This window comes from Accipiter gentilis, chromosome 22 (genome assembly GCF_929443795.1).
Source record: "Accipiter gentilis chromosome 22, bAccGen1.1, whole genome shotgun sequence".
In the NCBI taxonomy this organism is placed as follows: domain Eukaryota; kingdom Metazoa; phylum Chordata; class Aves; order Accipitriformes; family Accipitridae; genus Astur; species Astur gentilis.
This window is the reverse complement of record NC_064901.1, coordinates 3021638-3038774: the sequence shown is the minus strand read 5'-3', so window position 1 is coordinate 3038774 and position 17137 is coordinate 3021638. Positions and strand designations below refer to the sequence as shown.

General features: G+C 40.9%; 1 protein-coding gene across 4 annotated transcripts in view; it reads left to right on the top strand.

Moving 5' to 3' along the window:
• The window catches only part of GPATCH2L (G-patch domain containing 2 like), a 43149-nt gene extending 29111 nt beyond the window's left edge, over window positions 1-14038 (top strand). For 3 of the 4 annotated variants that reach the window (XM_049825135.1, XM_049825139.1, XM_049825136.1), the window contains one exon: window positions 2223-14037. In XM_049825135.1, the coding sequence (XP_049681092.1) occupies window positions 2223-2416 (194 nt within the window). In that variant the 3' untranslated portion in view covers window positions 2417-14037. Of the gene's footprint in view, window positions 1-2222 lie in introns of all 4 variants that reach the window. The other variant, XM_049825137.1, reaches the window with a different exon arrangement.
• The last annotated feature ends 3099 nt before the right edge of the window (window positions 14039-17137 follow it).

The window sequence follows — 17137 nt, the reverse complement described above, 5'->3', positions numbered from 1 at the left end:
ATTTGGGGAAAAGGCCTGGCTGTTGAGAGCAGCAAAAAGTGGGTAGAAAATTCAGAATTCATTTGCACTTCAGGAATTGACTATTATAAAAATTAAGTTGGGCAAACTTATGCAAATGCTGAGAGAGACTGAAAATGAAACTTTTCACACCATTCAGTTGAGCAGTGAGTGAGTCCTAAAGCACAAGGCTTTCACCAGTAAGAACAAAAGTCTGGCTGATGTAGTTTGACAGTAGAATAAGGAAATCTGGAGGAAGTAATACTGTCTGTTCTGGATTAGACCAGAAGTTCGTCCAACTTGGTGACCAACAGCCAGTGCCTAGGGAGGAAGAAAGTCTGTAGTGATAAAGATCCTTGGAACTTTCAGTGAGCTAAGACTTGGGGGCTTCAAAAGGCATGGATATTGTCCTTGTGTTTAGTTACTTTCCATTGCAGTGCAATAGATCTGGAATAATGTCCCCAGTGGCACAGAAAAACATGTCTGAGAAATACTGTATAAAATGTTATTCTCGTGGTAGTTACTCTCTGGTTTGAAAGGGATCTGATGAAGACTGTCAGGTCTGTCTTCTGTTTGTCAGAACAGACCACAAGTATAGATGGTTGTGAAATGAACAATTGTCCAGCTTTACATTGATGTTTTTATTGCTTATGTGGTCCAGTCCCCTATAAATGCAGCAGTGCACACAGTAACTGGCATCCTATTTAGGTATTACAGTGAGTCTGGGGTAAAAATCTGCATAAATAGATTTTTGTCTGTCTTGGCATGTATTCACACTTAGCTTGTGAAAAATAATAATTTCTAAAAGGTGTCAGCAGCCTCTGAAACTGCTTATCAGAGAACAGTCTGATGAGTAGTAGCAATTTGGTGAATTTTCCCTCTCCTATTTCTTGCTACTGCATTCACTCTTTGTCATGGTGTGATGGTACCCAGCAGCAAGAAGCCTGTTTCAGTCCTTTGCTTTTTTTTCTTTTTATGAGAAAAGATGGATGCTATTGAGGGGCCCATAGTGTAGTATTGGTCATGATTAGTTTAAGGGCTTTGACTTATATTTTTTTTGCATGTTTCATATGACCTTCAGATGGAGGAAGTTGATGGGCTAGAGGTAAAATATGCAATGTACTGTTATCAAGCTGTGTTGTTGTGGTTGAATGGGAATGACTCACTGTTTTGGATGTACAGAAGCAGGATTGTTGGGGTTCCAGATCTACTGAGTGTGGAACCTCAAGCACTGAACCAGCTTTTTATTTAAACTTCAAAGTGATCAGTCCTCTAGTTGAGGCTTGTTATGGCCTCTTTATCCTTCATCCACTACAGAGCAGCAGACACAACTTGTAATAAAAACACACAAACAACTATTACCTGTTGTGAGAATACCAGGAAAAAGAGATGTGTTTCGTACTGAAGCAGTTACTTGTTAAAAAAAATTCTGGTTGCCCCAAAGACTCCTGTGGCAATTACTCTTTTTTATCCTGCCCTGTTCTGCTTGTGAGGATTGAGTGATTCAGGATACTGAGAATAGGAGTAAACTCTCATATCTCTAGGTTTCTGACAATCCTTCTGGAAATTTGGGTGACTGTTGGGCTGAGCTATGGATCTGCAAATCTCTCTTGCTAATTATAGCCTGTCCCATTTTGAAGCAGTGGTTGTATTGAGAAAATGAGAATGGATTCCAGCCTAGCTTAGCAAGTAGCTTCTTGTTATAATATGCTGATTTACTGTATTGGATATATGTGGAGCTTCATGGTACTGCCTTTACTGGGTAAGGAGGAGAGGTACATTTTCGTCTTTAACTGAGCTTTGCAACCTGAAATTTCCAAAACCTTCAGAGACCTTGAAATTCTCAGGTACAGGGTTAATTGAGTCTTCATGAAGAGATGAAGATATCTTCAGCTGAATGATTATTAATTGATTCAGCTTAAGCATGGGACAGCTAAAGCTCTTGATTTTCAACAGGAACTTTGACTAAGGGAACTAGTTAGTGGACTGGGAACTTGGAGTTCTGAATGTGAGAAACATTAGGGGAAAGGTGTTAATGCTATCAAGAACCGGTATTTCAAAGGAATTTGGCAGGGGAACTCGTAGGAACTCAGTAAATAACACCTTCGTATAAGATATTAAATATATGAGGCATTTGCTATGAAGTCACTTGTTCTAACTTTTTTTTTGTTGCCCTTTCTTACTCTCTTCCTCTGTTCCCCCTTTCCTGCAATTTTATATTCCAGCAACTTTATCTGTCCACATGGATGCAGCAGAATCAGAGCTACCAGCAACACCATCCCTGAGATCCCAGAACTCTGAGTGGACAGGGAAAACACCAGCAGCCGAGAAAGCCACTATTGCTGCCTCCAGTAACTTTTTTAAAATGCCACCAGAGAAGAGCCCTGGATTCAGCCAAAAAGAAGCATTGCAACTGTAAAAGCTTGCTGGATTTTGGAAGTGTTTGACTCTGGTGTGTGTCTTTACCAAACAACTTGTTTGGCAGTAGTGACATCTTCAGTATTGCTGCGTGATGCATCATCATCCAGACTGATCTGCGTGCCCCACATACCTAAATCATGCTTGTGAATCTATGTTTAAAAAAGGTAATCAGTGTTGGGACCGCAGTGGCTTTTAAAAATGTTCTTGCTATTGCTGTATTTATTATGCATTCATCTCTTTCCCTGACGCCAGTTCATATGTGCTGGGTCATGTACAGATTCCTTTGGGTTTTCGGATCTTTATTCACCCCCTGGACATGTTGCTTGTTTGTGCATTTGACATTTTTTGGGTGAAAGTCCCACTGCCGCTCAGGGAGGCAAAAGTCTCCCCCTGCTTTCTTCCAGGCCAGGAGGATTTCTTGGCTGGGGAATGAGGAGGGAATGCAAACAAGTTGAACATGGAACCTGAATTCTGTATTAGCAGAATGTTTTCAGGCCTTGTGCTAATGGACTCAAATCATGTTGCTTCTAGCGAAGCAAATACGGTGCTTGTCCATTCAGAAATTGCCATTGGCTCACTGACAGCGTGGTCCATTAGACCTTTTCATTCTTGCTTGTTATGAATGTCTTTAGTCTTGCTCGTGTATTGCATGTTCTTTCCTAAATCTCCTACTGGATAAGGATTTGGGAGAACTACTTGGACATAAATGTGCAAGCTGGCATCCTGGAAAGGAACCTGGGCCCTTGAATATCCTTGGACTATGGTAGAGGATATACAACACTTCCATTTCTCAGTGTATGAATTAAAAAATTACTGTTAGTGTTTCTAAAGGATGCTTCCTGTTGAACTTAACATGCCATTGAACAAAAAAGCCATTTAAAGTATCACCTGAGTTCACAGCATTCTGGATATTGATTAGATCACTTCTGTCTCATGTTTTCCCTCCCTTCAGAAAGTATTGTCTGCTGTATCTACTGGAGGTGTCTCCACTTACTGATGATTGTACTTTACTCTGCAGCATACACAAAAGACATTCTCTTCATAGCACTTCTACTTTGCCCCCTGTTACCTTCTGTGTTGCAGAATATATGGATAGTGATCTTTTTCCCTCTCTTTTCTTGAATTCTTGATCACACTCCACTCTACTTTTCTTGAATTACTCTCTCTGGAACTTATTTTGGGCTATGTTTTTAGAATATATACCTGCATAGCATGTGTCAAGGAAGAGGTGGCCTCATGGCTTCTTAAGTCCTTTAAAATTAGGATGTATTTGCATGCATAGAACTCTTTTTGCTTTCCTCAATGGGTAGAGGTTTCAGACAGAACCTTTTAAGCTTGTAAAATTAATTTCGAATGTGGAGGTGCAGATAGCACTCTTAAGTAGATAACAAAATTTGCATGGTTTTAGTGGTTTTGCAGTGTTCTGCTCTGCCGTATAAATCAAATACCTGAGGAACAGATTTGATTGTGAGGATATAAAGCACTGATTTATATTTAACCCTGTATTAAAATGTTAAATGGTCATAACATACAAAAACCAAAACTTGAATGACTCGCTAAACCACGATTGACAAATAGTTATACAGTTATACTACAGACACATTGTCCATGTCTGATCCCCTAATACCTACTTATTCTTGGGGAGACATCTAAATTGGATTTATATTTCACAGCCCAAGCAAACTATCAGATCTGTCATCTATCAAAACCTTTTTTTTTTTTTTTTTCTTTGGTGGTGGTACATCTTAGAAATAATTAGAACAGCGAAAGACTTTTTACCTTGCTGAAGGAGTATAGAGGTCAGTTTGGATTACAAGACAAGCTGTAAGGGTTTTGTGGAGAGAGGAATGTTCCTGTTTTAAAGTAGTCATTGGATTGTCTTTATTTTGTAGTTGTTTTGGGCAATGGTGTTTAAGAGGTAGCACAGGAAGTCTCAGCACTGAAGGGCCTGTAATCTAGAACATACAAAGAGAAGATAAACCTGAAAAGTAGTAGCTTGACTATCTAGTACTCATGAACACAGTGAGAGGGAAAGGTGGTCACATTCTCCTGACAACCTGCAGATAAATTTTAGGATTGGAAGCCTTGTAACCTAACTTGCAGGCTCTTTCAGTGACAGGGAGTGGTTCCCTAAAAGAGCATTTGTGCAATTGAGTGTTTTTAATCTCATGAAGGATATTCCACATCCTCTCTTGGTTGGAGTCTATTCAACAGACTTAGATTACTGATCATTCAGCTGAAATTTTAAATTTTGGCCTTCGTGTTCCCTTTTTAAAAACCAGTTCTGATATATCTTGCTACATTCTGATTATTGTTCAGAGTAGTTCTGTTTGTCCTGTGGTGTCAGGATGGTTTTAAAAATTTTGAGAGAGATGTTTGAGGTGTTAGGGAATCAATAGCCTTCATCTCACTCATTGTGGTGGCAGGGCGTTGCCAGACTTCACATGTTTTTTCTCTGGGGGCAGGGAAAGATAATTTATCAGATTTTCCTATTGAGGTCAATAGCACTGTTCATCTGGTTAAGGCCTTACTTAGGTTGTAAGCTCCTAGGAGGTCTTCCTTCCCTTTAAAGGTTGAATGTACCTGTGGCAGTACTGAGGAGTAACTGTGGCAAGCCTTGTCTTGGTAAGTCATACTTCCTGCAATGGCAACTTTCTGGAAGTGCCAGGACACTGAAGTTCTTGCAGCTGCCATGTCTTTCCTATTTCTAGGTTAGAATGCATTTACAGGTCAGTCAGTTTCTCAAGCAAATTTGATTCTTCTGGGTGGTAGACAAGCTAAATGAATCACATATCTTTTTACTCCAGGGTATTTATCAAAATTTATCTTCAGACTTCAGTAGCTTGATACAGATTTGAATATCTGCAGCATTCTTAGTTGAATAAACTAGGTCCATTGTTTTGTCTCTTTTCCTCTAAGGCAGATTCCTTAGAACTCACACGGTACTTGCAGTGAAGGGCACAGTGCTTCAGATGTGGATTGCTTGAGTAGAAAGGAATAATAACGTGCCTTGATTTGGTAGCTGTGCTTCTACTAAGGCAATCCAGTATGTGATTATTGTTTCAAAGATACACAGCTCAGTCATATTTCACTTCTTGCCCACCAGGACTTCCCAGTCTTTTTCCAGGTTTGTCTTCTCTCCAGTTGTCTTCTCTCCTTGTCCTTATGGGAGACTTCAACTTCCCAGACATGAACTGGTGATACTATACTGTTGTGACAAGCAAGTCTGAGAAATTCTTGGAGTATGTTGAAGATAATTTCTTGTCACAAGTACTCACTGAGCCAACTAGGAAAGATGTCCTCCTAACCTTGTTATTTGTGAAGAGAGAAGGACTTGTGGGAGATGCGATGGTAAGTGGCTGTCTTGGCCACAGGCATCATGAAATGGTTGATTTTAAAAGTTTTGATGTAATGAGAAAAATGGTCAGCAGAGTTGCTACCCTCGATTTCAAGAGAGTTAACTTTAAGCTATTCAGTGAGCTAGTTAGCAGTGTCCCCTGGGAATCTGCTTTTGAGGGCTTAGGGATATGTGAATTCTGGTCAGTTTTTAAGAACCACCTTTTAAAAGCACAAGAGCAGGCAATCCCTTTGTGTTGAAAGTCGAGCAAGCAGCACAGAAGACCAGTTTGGCTGAACAGGGAACTCCTCTTGGAACTCAAGAGGAAAAACAAATTGTATGATCTGTGGAAGCAAGGTCAGGCTTTGCAGGAAGATTACAGAGCCGTGGTTTGCATATGCAGGGAGAAGACGAAAAGACCAAAGCTTAATTAGAGTTTAAACTGGCCAGCGTTGTGTCAGACAGCAAAGTCTTTTTGAAGTACATTAATAGCAAGAGGAGGTCTAAGGAAAACATTGGACCGATACTTGTTGAAGATGGTCACCTGAGAAATTGGGATGAAGAAAAAGTGGAGGCATTCAATGCTTTTTTTGCCTCAGTCTCCAATAATACTGACAGACCTGGGGCTGCCCAGTCCTCTGAGTTGGAGGACCATGACTGCAGGGAACAGTGACTTTCCATTTGTGGACACTGAAGTTGTAAGGGACCAGTTGTATCAGTTGAATGCTCGTAAGTCCATGAGGCCGGATGGGACTCATCCCAGAGTACTGAAAGAGCTAGTGGATGTTACAGCAGGACCCCTCTCAATTACCTACCAAAGGTCTTGGGAGTCTGGGAAGATCCCTGCTGACTGGAAGCTAGCCAGTGCTATTCCAATTTACAAGAAGGGCATGAGGGAAGACCCAGGAAGCTACAGACCTCTTAGTCTAACCTCAGTACCTGGAAAAATTATGGAGAAGATCCTACTGGGTGCTATTGAAAGGCATTTAAAGGACAATGCAATCGTCAGGCACAGTCAACATGGGTTCACAAAGGGAAAGTTGTGTTTAGCTAATTTGATATCCTTCAATGATAAGGTCACCCACCTAGGGGATGAAGAGAAGGTGGTGGATGTAGTTTTTCTGGATTTTAGTAAAGCTTTTTTGTAAGTCCTTCACAGCATCCTTCCGGACAAGTTATCCAACTGTGAGATGAGCAGGTACATGGTGTGCTGGGTGAAGAACTGGCTGAATGGCAGGGCTGAAAGGGTTGTGGTGAATGGGGCTACATCTGGCTGGTGACCAGTCACGAGCAGTGTTCCTCAGGGTTCAATTCTAGGGACAGTTCTGTTCAATAATTTTATCAATGATTTGGATGCAGGAGTTGAATGCACTATTAGCAAGTTTGCTGATGATACTAAACTGGGAGGTGCTGTTGACCCTCTCAAGGGACAAGAGGCCTTGCAGAGGGATCTAGATAGTTGGAAGCATTGGGCTATGATTGATGGGATGAAATTTAACAAGAACAAATGCCAGATTCTGCACCTGGAGTGGAGTAATGCTGGACACAAGTATAAATTGGGAGAGGAGCAGCTGGAGATCAGCCCTGCAGAAAGGGACCTGGGGGTGCTGGTCGACAGCAGGCTCAATATGAGTTCGCAGTGTGGCCTGGCAGCCAGGACGGCAAACAGCATCCTGGGGTGCATCAAACACAGTATAACCATCTGGTCAAAAGAGTTGATTATCCTGCTATATTCCACATTGGTGCGGCCTCACCTTGAGTACTGTGTGCAGTTCTGGGCCCTACAATTTAAAAAAGCATGTTAAGGTACTTGAATGCATCCAGAGTAGGGCAACAAAGCTGGTGATAGGGCTAGAAGGCAGGTCCTATGATGAGTGGCTAAGGACTCTGGGGTTGTCTAGTTTGGAGAAAAGGAGACTGAGGTGACCTCATTGCTCTCTACAGCTTCCTGAGGAGGGGAAGTGGAGAGGGAGGTGCTGATCGTTTCTCCGTGGTATCTAGTGACAGGATGCATGAGAATGGTTCAAAGCTGCACCACGGGAGGTTCAGACTCGACATTAGGAAACACTTACGTACAGAGAGGGTGGTCAAACACTGGAGCAGGCTTCCTGGAGAGGTGGTCGATGCCCCAAGCCTGTCAGTGTATAAGAGGCATTTGGACAATGCCCTTAATAATATGCTTTAACTTTTGGTCAGTCCTGAAGTGGTCAGGCAGTTGGACTAGGTAATCATTGTAGGTCCCCTCCAACTGTTCTGTTCTGTTCTTTCAATTCTTATTCTTGATTCTATTCTACTCTAATTCTATTCATGAACGTCATGAGGTTTCTGTCTTTTCATTCCTCCAATCTGTCAAGGTCCCTCTGGGTGCTACCCCCACCCTCCAGCATATCAGTGGCTCCCCTCCCCAACATGCCATTATTTCTGATCTTGTTGAGAATATGTTCTGTCTCTTTCTACCATATCACTAATGATCACTGAACAGTATCGATCCCAGTATTGTCTTCTGAGGCATGCTTTTTGTAACTGGCCATCACGCACATTTCAAACCATTGATCATTACTCTTTGAGCCTGACAGTTCAGCCAATTTCTCACTGACCTTTCTCAATGGACGGCATCCAGTCCATAGCTCTCCCATTTGGCTATAAGGATGCTATGAGAGACTGCATCAAGAGGCTTGCTGAAGTCAATGTAAACAGCATCCACTGCCCTCTACACATCCACATAGCCTGTCATTTCATCATAGAAGGCAGTCAGGTTCATAGGCATGATTTTCCCTCGTTTAATCTGGCTGCCTGTTCCTAGTCACCTTCTTGTCCTTTGGGCACCTGGAATTGGCTTCCAGAGCTTGCTCCATAAAGCTACAAGGGATCGAGGTAGGGCTGACTAGCCTGTCATTCCCCACATCCTCCTTCCTGGCGTTTTAGAAAGGTGACATGATACGTACCCCTTCCTGTCACTGGGGACCTCGTGTAATTGCCACGATTTTTCATAGATGACAGAGACCAGTCTTATAATGACAAACTTTTGCAAACAGGGCTTTATTTATGTACAGGGAGAAGAAGGTAGATGTTCCATGAAAGAGAAATTGAGATCTTGGAGGAGCACATTTAGAAGTTGTTGTTTGCAAATTTCCAGTAGTTCCAGTGAGCTCTAGGGAGGCTTAATGCCCAGTTTGGTAGGTACTGGAGAAGTGTGAATTAAAAGAATGTAGCTTCTGGCCTGATGGATTTATGATTTTAAGGTAAGGTACAGTAAAGGGTGAAGAAGGCAACAAAACAGTTGCTGGAGAGAAACTCATAAGAGGCTGTGACTAGTGCTACTGAATGATAGATTAGCTTCATGATTGTGGTATGCAGAGGTGTGTCTTGCCAGCATTCCTGAATAATGACATTGAGATGGTTAGTGCTGTCCTTCAAACTGTAGAACCTCATGCTGTTACTTTGTGGATGTTTCAAGAGACTTGCTGAGTGGGCAGAGGATGAGAAGGGAAATTGGAGGAAGGGCAACAAGAAGGGTGATTGAGTGCCTCTTTTTTTTTGGTAACCCCTTCTGCACCAAAGAAAGAAGATGCTACAAAAAACAATGTGTGTGCCTGGATATCGAAAAGGAATTATGTAAAGTGGAGAAGAACTTTGCTTTGTTGCCTTGAGGAACAGTTCTGTAACCAGAGAACGTTTCAGTGAAGTAAAAGTGAAGGACACTACCCATCATTTGTTCAGAAAATATATTTTAATAGGCTGTTAGAATACTATCAAAGGAGGACAAACCTTTGTTCTCATTGTGATGCTGCATCACTGTATCTTTGTCCCCTGCATTCTATTCTAGTTTGTGTTTTGTGCTTGAGACATCCTGCTTTTGTACCATCAAATATGGGAAAAATACTTTACAGCAATGCTTCTTAAGGCATAAAACATAAGGAGCCACATGCTATACAGAAGGCAAGACAAGATGATCTTAGGCCATTAGGCCATTAACTTTTACCCAGTACAAAGATTGAATTTAGCATAGGGAACATAATTTCTTAATTATACCAAAGCGTCTCATTCTTAAGAAGGCAAGTGCCATAGACAAGTGCAGGGAGGCTGACCTGTCACCAGTGCCTGGAGACTGGTGCATGGCTGGCCCTCAATCAGGTGACATAGACGTGTTGTGGAGACAGAGGGAACCTTCAACATCCTTGTCAACTTTAATGTGGGTAAAATGCCTTCCCAACTGCAAGCCTGGCTGTTAGTGTGACTCCAGTGAGTTGACAAAGATGTGTTAACTAGCATACCAGGAAAAGATAATTCTTGTACCAGCTCAAAGAATTGGTAAAAGTGGAAAACAGATTGGTACAGCCTGTTATGTCGGAGAAAGATGCAAAATACATATACCTGCAGACAGTAATCAGAAAAAGTATTGCTGAGCCCTGCATGTATGACCTAGAGTATTCATTGTCTTACAGCAGAGCTGCCAGTATTATGAGGATGATCAGGGTTTTGCAAAGCTGCCCTCTTTTCCTTGTAACCTCTGAAGGAAATGAGATGAACAGCATAAGAAAGACTACACTGGGTCAGACCAAAGGTCTGTCTGGGTTGGTAGTCTGTCTCTCACAGTGGTCAGGTTTGTATGCCTAGGGGGTACTGTAAGGGCAAAGTAGTTACATAGTGATACTTTCCTTTTATGTTCTCTTAGCCCAGTGTCCTGTCTCAGAAAGATTTACAAATTCTTTCTTTAAGGTTGGAGAAAACTTTTGTGAACCTTTTGGCTATAGTATTTATCCTGCAACTGGATTTAATTATATTTTTAGAAGGAAATGTAATCTGACTTTAAAAACATAAAGTAAGGATTAGCTCATCTTTCTTGGTAATCAGTTTTCTTATTAATTACCCTCTTTATAGGGAAATTGCATCTTCTCTTGGAATAGTTTTTTCCTAATATCAACATGCTGACATTGTTTCTTGCTATGTTTTTTTTTCAGCAAGGTTGAAAAGTCCTATTCTTCCTTTACAATTAGGCGGCTTTGTCATGTATAACTACCTATATCCATTCAACAAGTCCTATGTAATCCACTAACCCATATAAGTCATTTTTCATAAGCTTCACACTGTAATACTTGTCATTTAACCATTAATTGTGCTCCTGCATGAAAATCCTTGGTATTCCACATCCATCTGCATTCAGTTCTAGTGTCTACACTTAAAGTATTCTTTACAGAAGCAGGAATACTTGCTTCCCTACTGCTATTCAGGGTTTCATATACTCATGGATCCAAACATCATGCTAGCCCTTGCTGCCCAAACACTGCTGTAACACTACCATAAAAGTGATATTTTGGCAGTTGACTCTGAATCTAAAGTTCTTACTGCTGCTTTTCAATGCACAAGATCCCAGAAAGTAAGAATAATCTTAATTTATTTTTTTTTTATTCCAAAATGCAATGCATTTGCTTTAGCAGTATTACAGTGCAATTTTGGAATGACAGTTTTTATAATTTGAAATACTTAAAAGCTCAGTCTGTTGAGTTTATCTGAAGAGGATCAGAGGTGTCTTGCCTGTGTGGTACAAAGTCCTTTATGGAAATGGAAATACTAGGTAATAAAGTGTCTCTTGTCTTGAGCAGATGGGCATAAAAATGAACTTGAAGCTAAAGCCAAATGAATTCAAGTTAGAAATGGGATGTGAGCTTTTAACAGTGAGGACAGATTACCCATTGGAACAAAGTACTGTGGGAAGCAGTAGTTTCTGTGTATCTTCAGGCTTAAATTTGCAGACAGTAGCTTTCTGGAAAGAATGTTGTAGGCAAATATAAGCCGTTAAAATAAATAAAGAGGCATCTAAAAGACATTGAATGGTCAATTTTATAGTGAAGGTCGGTCTACATGAAATGATAGTTGCTCCTGGTTTAGAACCTCAGAGAAGACAGAAGACTTTTTTTTTTTGCAGTATAGAGATCTGTGGAAAAATGGGAAGTGTTTTGGCAAACATAGGGAAAAGTCATAGTGATGGAAGTTTTATGTTGTTACCAAAAGATTGTAATGAAGTTTGCATGGGAAGGTGAGGTCACAAAAAATTTATCTGTGCCACCTGGAATGAAGCATTATTTCTGCATGCCAATTTGTGAGTAGTATAGTGACATATGAGTGTGCTGTCTTCAGAACCTACACAATCACTCAGCTGAAGAGTGTTCTTGGTGGGGATTCCTCCTTTCTTGCTGTACTGGCAGCTGGAGTTCTGCTGTGTTGGGGTGGTGTTCCCTGAGTACATGCTCAGCTTCAGGAGCTCTGTCTCAGTTCATTCACTCAGCTGTGTGAACTGCCTGCACATTGCACTGAAATCAGAAACAAATGAAGGAGAGCATCGGTGGGCTTATTATATTGATAAGATACTTGCCAAAAAAGTATGCAATATCTTTCTTAATCACTGTAACGCTTGCTTCTCCTTTTCTCTCTCATGGCATATAAGGAAGATACCTCCTTGTAGGAGTGCCCTTTTGGTAGCCTGTAGCCTTCAGTGTCACACCGAAGGAGGAGATGGTAGGTTTCTCCAAGTGGAAGGGCTCTTCTGCACTCATCTGAGAGCAGATGGTGTGACTGGAGGAAGCAATTTTCTGGTAGTATGTTCTCTAACACTGGGGAGCAATGACTGGTTCAGCTTTTTCAGCTTTAAAATACACTACACTGTACCTTTGTTTCAAAATTAATGTAAAATTCCATTGATGGAATAGTGCCAGATTTGAATTGTTGCTTCAGATCTCAAGCCCTGGACATAGTGTTAATGTCCCATGCTAGCATTTGGTTTTGTTGTCCAGATTGGTCTGTGTGAGACCTCACTGCTGGAAGCTCTTCTAAGAGTGCCATGAACTGAGGCTGGTCTGGCCTGACCAGAGCCCCTAGACACTGCTGAAGCCATTGAATTTTCTCTCAAGTTTGGCAACACCAGACAGTTAGCCAAAGCTGCCATCAGTTGCTTTCTAGCTTTCTCCTCCTGTCCCAGAGGGCTTACCTAGAGATAGTTCACAAACAGGTCTACTCAAAATCTTTAAACAGCCGCATTGTGCATGCCCCAAATGTTTTATGTTGTCATAAGATTTAAGTGTTTGATAGGGATTTGACTCTGGGTTCTTAGGACTCTTATTTTGTGGGTAACATGTAAATAAGGAAGATTCTTGCCTGTATTCCTCTGTCTTAAACATGATGTGTATTCTCTGAGCGAGGCTCTTGCAGAATCTTTGTTCTGATTATAGAAACTGGAAATAAATCAATACATGAACCAAGTGTTTTATCTGATATAAAGCGAACTGAGTTGAGAGTGGGTGAAAAGAGGTTTCACTGACATCTAACTAGATTTACAGTATTGGAATGTCCATAATCTGCATGCTTCCTTGACCGTTTCCTTAAGTATTAAACTGTAACCTGCAGGTTTATAGGGAGTCACTATGCTTTTCTTCGTTTGAATTGCAAACTTGAGTGAAGAATTTGAGGTAATTTATCATGTCCATTCTTTGGTTTTTGCAATGATTTTGTTTCCCGGTTTGTCATGACATTGCTGTAGACAAGTGAGATGCTCCCTGTTTGGAATTCGAAACAATTCCAGAGTGTCTTAAGTAGCTTTTCACTTCTAAGTCACTGCTTCAGATCTGTCCAGTCCCAAAAGGGATTTCATTTAAATGGGCAGGTCAGACTCAATTGGTAGTTTAATGGATATCTATTCATTTTGCCAGTGCTAACATCCTTTTAAGATAGATTGGCATCGTTCTTTTTTATCGTGATAGCAGTGGCTTCAAAGATCAAATGAGCACTGGACTTTGAATTTTCTTTTGCATATATTTGTGTCCCAATATTGATAGCTATGCACACTTGTGGAAGGAGCAAAACAGGACTCCCTCTACATTAACTGTTCCAAGGAGTAAATTGTAAAAAATTAGATCCCGAGTTGATTGAATGCTTTTGAACAAAAAGATCAAGATCCTTTGGAAATTGCTTCAAGTTCTCAACACTGTATTTGGGGGAGGGGGGCTGTCCAATTTTTAAAAGTGATTATTTTCCTCTCTCATCTGCAAACTGCATCAGTGAGAATTGGGAAGTGTTCCTGGTGAAATGTGCTGATTTTTGTTGGGAGCAAGGAGAAAAGAGCTCTTATTAGATTCTCTTATGGGAGATGCCCGGATTTGGCAAACATGATCAACTATTGGTAACAGTCAAAAATGTCAGATATCTAAAAATCAGTATGAGCTGGTTCAGTCTTCTACCTACTTGCAAATTTATTTTTTTTCTGAGGAATGAAGCATTTAGTTTGATAATTGGAGGCATTTCTATTAAAAAAAAAAAAAGCTGAATGGTTCTTGTTCACACATCTTTAATTTTACACCCAAGGGCTGAGAATTTTCTCAGTTCAGTTTGAATAGCTGGTGGTAAATTCAGTAACAGGGCTGACTGTGGTGGCTTTTACTGTTTTGATGTTTTTCAGACCATGCTTGCTTCATACTTTTCCAGCTCAGAGAATCAATTGAAACTACAGATGAATACAAGTAGGCTTGCTACATACTAATGGAAGATTTCTCACATCTAAGTAAAGAGTACTTCAAATCTGGGGGTACAAGATTTGTGCTCTACGGAAGTAATTTTCCACTAAGAGCAGATACTTGATAATAATTCTTTAATGAAATGTAGTATAGAGTTTCAAAATGCTAAATGACATTAATTTCATTCATTTCTAGTGGGGGAGCAACAGGGAGGTATCTAAAGATGAGAACAAGAGCAAGTCTAGGATTTGCTGCCATTAGGCAGATGAAACACATGGATTTTGCAAAACACACTTTTAAAATTGCACCTAGTTGGAGAAATCTTATTTTGAGAAGTGCCATAGCTTTTTCCTCCCAGACTGCCTGCAGGGGAAGTGATGGCAAGCCAGCAGTTCCGCGAAACTAATGCCAGCACTAACACTGATGTTTTTCTAGTAATTTTGACACCAGCTTCCTGAGATGTTCACCAACATTGCCTTAGGACTTTCCTTCATCCTGCTTCACCACATAATTTCCAAGTGTTTGGACTCTTCCAGCCCCCCACCATGAGGAAACATGCATTCCCATTTTTGAGAAAGACATAGGTGAAGACACTCCTAATGCCTAGCGTTATATGGTGAATGAAAGAAGTCTTGTGTTTTCTTTCCTGGCTGTCCAGTGTCACCGTTAAGAGAGCATATAGAAATAAGCAGCAAAGGGAGCTTTCATAAGTCTTTTATCCCTTGCTGGTCTTTTCAGGTACTGTGGAGACAGCAAGGAGTGGGAATGAGGAGTGCAGGGTCTGATTCCCAGGAGAGGGGAGAGAGACCATGAGGTGCAGCCATTGCCCTGCACTCAAGCACTGCAGGGGCTACCACAGGGCTGCACTGGACCAGGTGGCATTTCTTACCCTCCTGACCACATTGGTAGGCTGCACGACTCTAAGCTACAGGCTTCCTGTGTTTTACGTATTTATTTAAACATTTAAACAAGTACCTTATTTAACCCCACCCCCCCCCCCCAATAAAAAAGAAAACAAACTAGAAAATTTGTGTTCCTATGGAAAACAAGGCTACAATTCAAGTGGCCAATATTGCTGTAATCGGTGCCCTTCTGCATGCACAGTACAATGCAGTCAAGCAGTTGCATAAGTTGTTGGGTTTGAGGGTTGTGTGTCCCGACCCGTTCCCCTGTCCCCGCTTCACACTAGGTTCCTGCCTCAGTCAGTGAAGGAGGGTTGAGACTCTCCGAATGTACAGCTGCTTGGTTTGTTGGGGGTTTTTTTTCCTCATTTAGACTGAATCCAAGCTTTATTTACTACACAGCATCCAGGCTCCATTCTGAAGAGAGAAGAAGTAATTTCCTTGTTAGTGTCTTCAGGGTACCTCCTGCTATGATGAATTTATTTATGTGCTGAGAATTTGGATGTTACTGTCACCCTTATTTTATAGATGGGGAGTTTAAGTCAGAATGACTGAAGCAAAAACCAGGAGTTATTTCTGAATTTGGGGGCCCCAAGACGAGTTACCTGGGCACGGGCAATTTGGAGTGGCTTTGTAGCTTTTTGTAGGTTCAAACCACATTTCCTACAAAGTTCTATAGCAGCTATTGAGTGCTCAGAACTTCTACAAATCCAGCCACAATTAGTAATGAGGTGAGGAGCACTGTCCTTACTGCTGAAGGCTCTCTCTGGCTTCTTAGATATCAGAGAGAAGGCAACAGGCCGGCATCTCTCCAGGGCTGGTAGTCAATTGCTTTCATTGCAAGAATTTTGCCTTGGCAGTTTCCTGCTTGAGCATGGAAATAAAAAATGAACTGTGTGATCATTTGATTTGGCATTATTGTAATGTGTATGCACAGAGGGACAAATTAGGATGGCAGTTCATTTCTTCACTTTTGAGTATTTTTATCTGTAATCAGATATGTGTGTGTGTATATAGATAGATTTTATTTATTCTTGAGCTAGGAATTTTTGGTATGTATTCACTTTGTATTGGGGTTTCCTTATAGGGTATTTTAGCTTCCCAAAATATGCTTTGTCTCTGGAAATATCTATGATTCATGGACTTCAAAGGATTGAAAGTGGAAGAGCAGCCCAAATGCATAGTATCACAGAGGATCTCCTGTGAAATAGCTTGTCTACTACAACTCAAGAAAGAGCAATAGGTAGGTGAAAACGTGCTCTTGAGCAGTTACACTTTATACACTTTTACCTGAACATCAGAGGATGATGTGACTGTTGACTCATGTCTTGCACTGATATTTCAAGTGTTCTCCTCCGATTCTCTTCCCTAAACTCCAATGTAATGACTGTCCAGCGCAGAAAACCTGGCTGTTATTTAACAAATGATAGGCTGCCTGTTAATGCCCAATTCGGCAGTGTTTTAAAATACTAGAAATCTTAATGTATATTTTGGGAAGAATGCCTTCGGGTCAGAGACCCTGTTTGGAACAAGAATCAATCATCTGACGGAGCTGTATCAGTAAGAAGCGGAAAGGTATGAAGAAAAAATGGTACTAACTTTTGTCTTTATTATCCTATGTTTTGTTCTGTTCTCTCCATTGACTCTCAGGTCTAGATCTTCTAGAGAAAGTAGTGCATCTTTTAAAAAATAAAAAACACAAACAACCTCCCCCTCCAAGTTTTTGTAAGATTCTTGTGTCAGACGTGGGTTGGCAGGCTCTGTTCACAGCTGAATACCCAATTTCTGATGTAAGCAGATGCCGTTAACCTGAAAGATGAAAATCAGAATGTTTAAATTTCTATGAATACCATCTTGAGATTGGGCAGGTAGCTGCAGTTGTGGTATCCTCATCTTTGCAATAAAGTATTGTGGACCACAACATTCCTTGCTCACACATTGCACCTTTACACATGTGCTAAATGGGCATTTTCTGA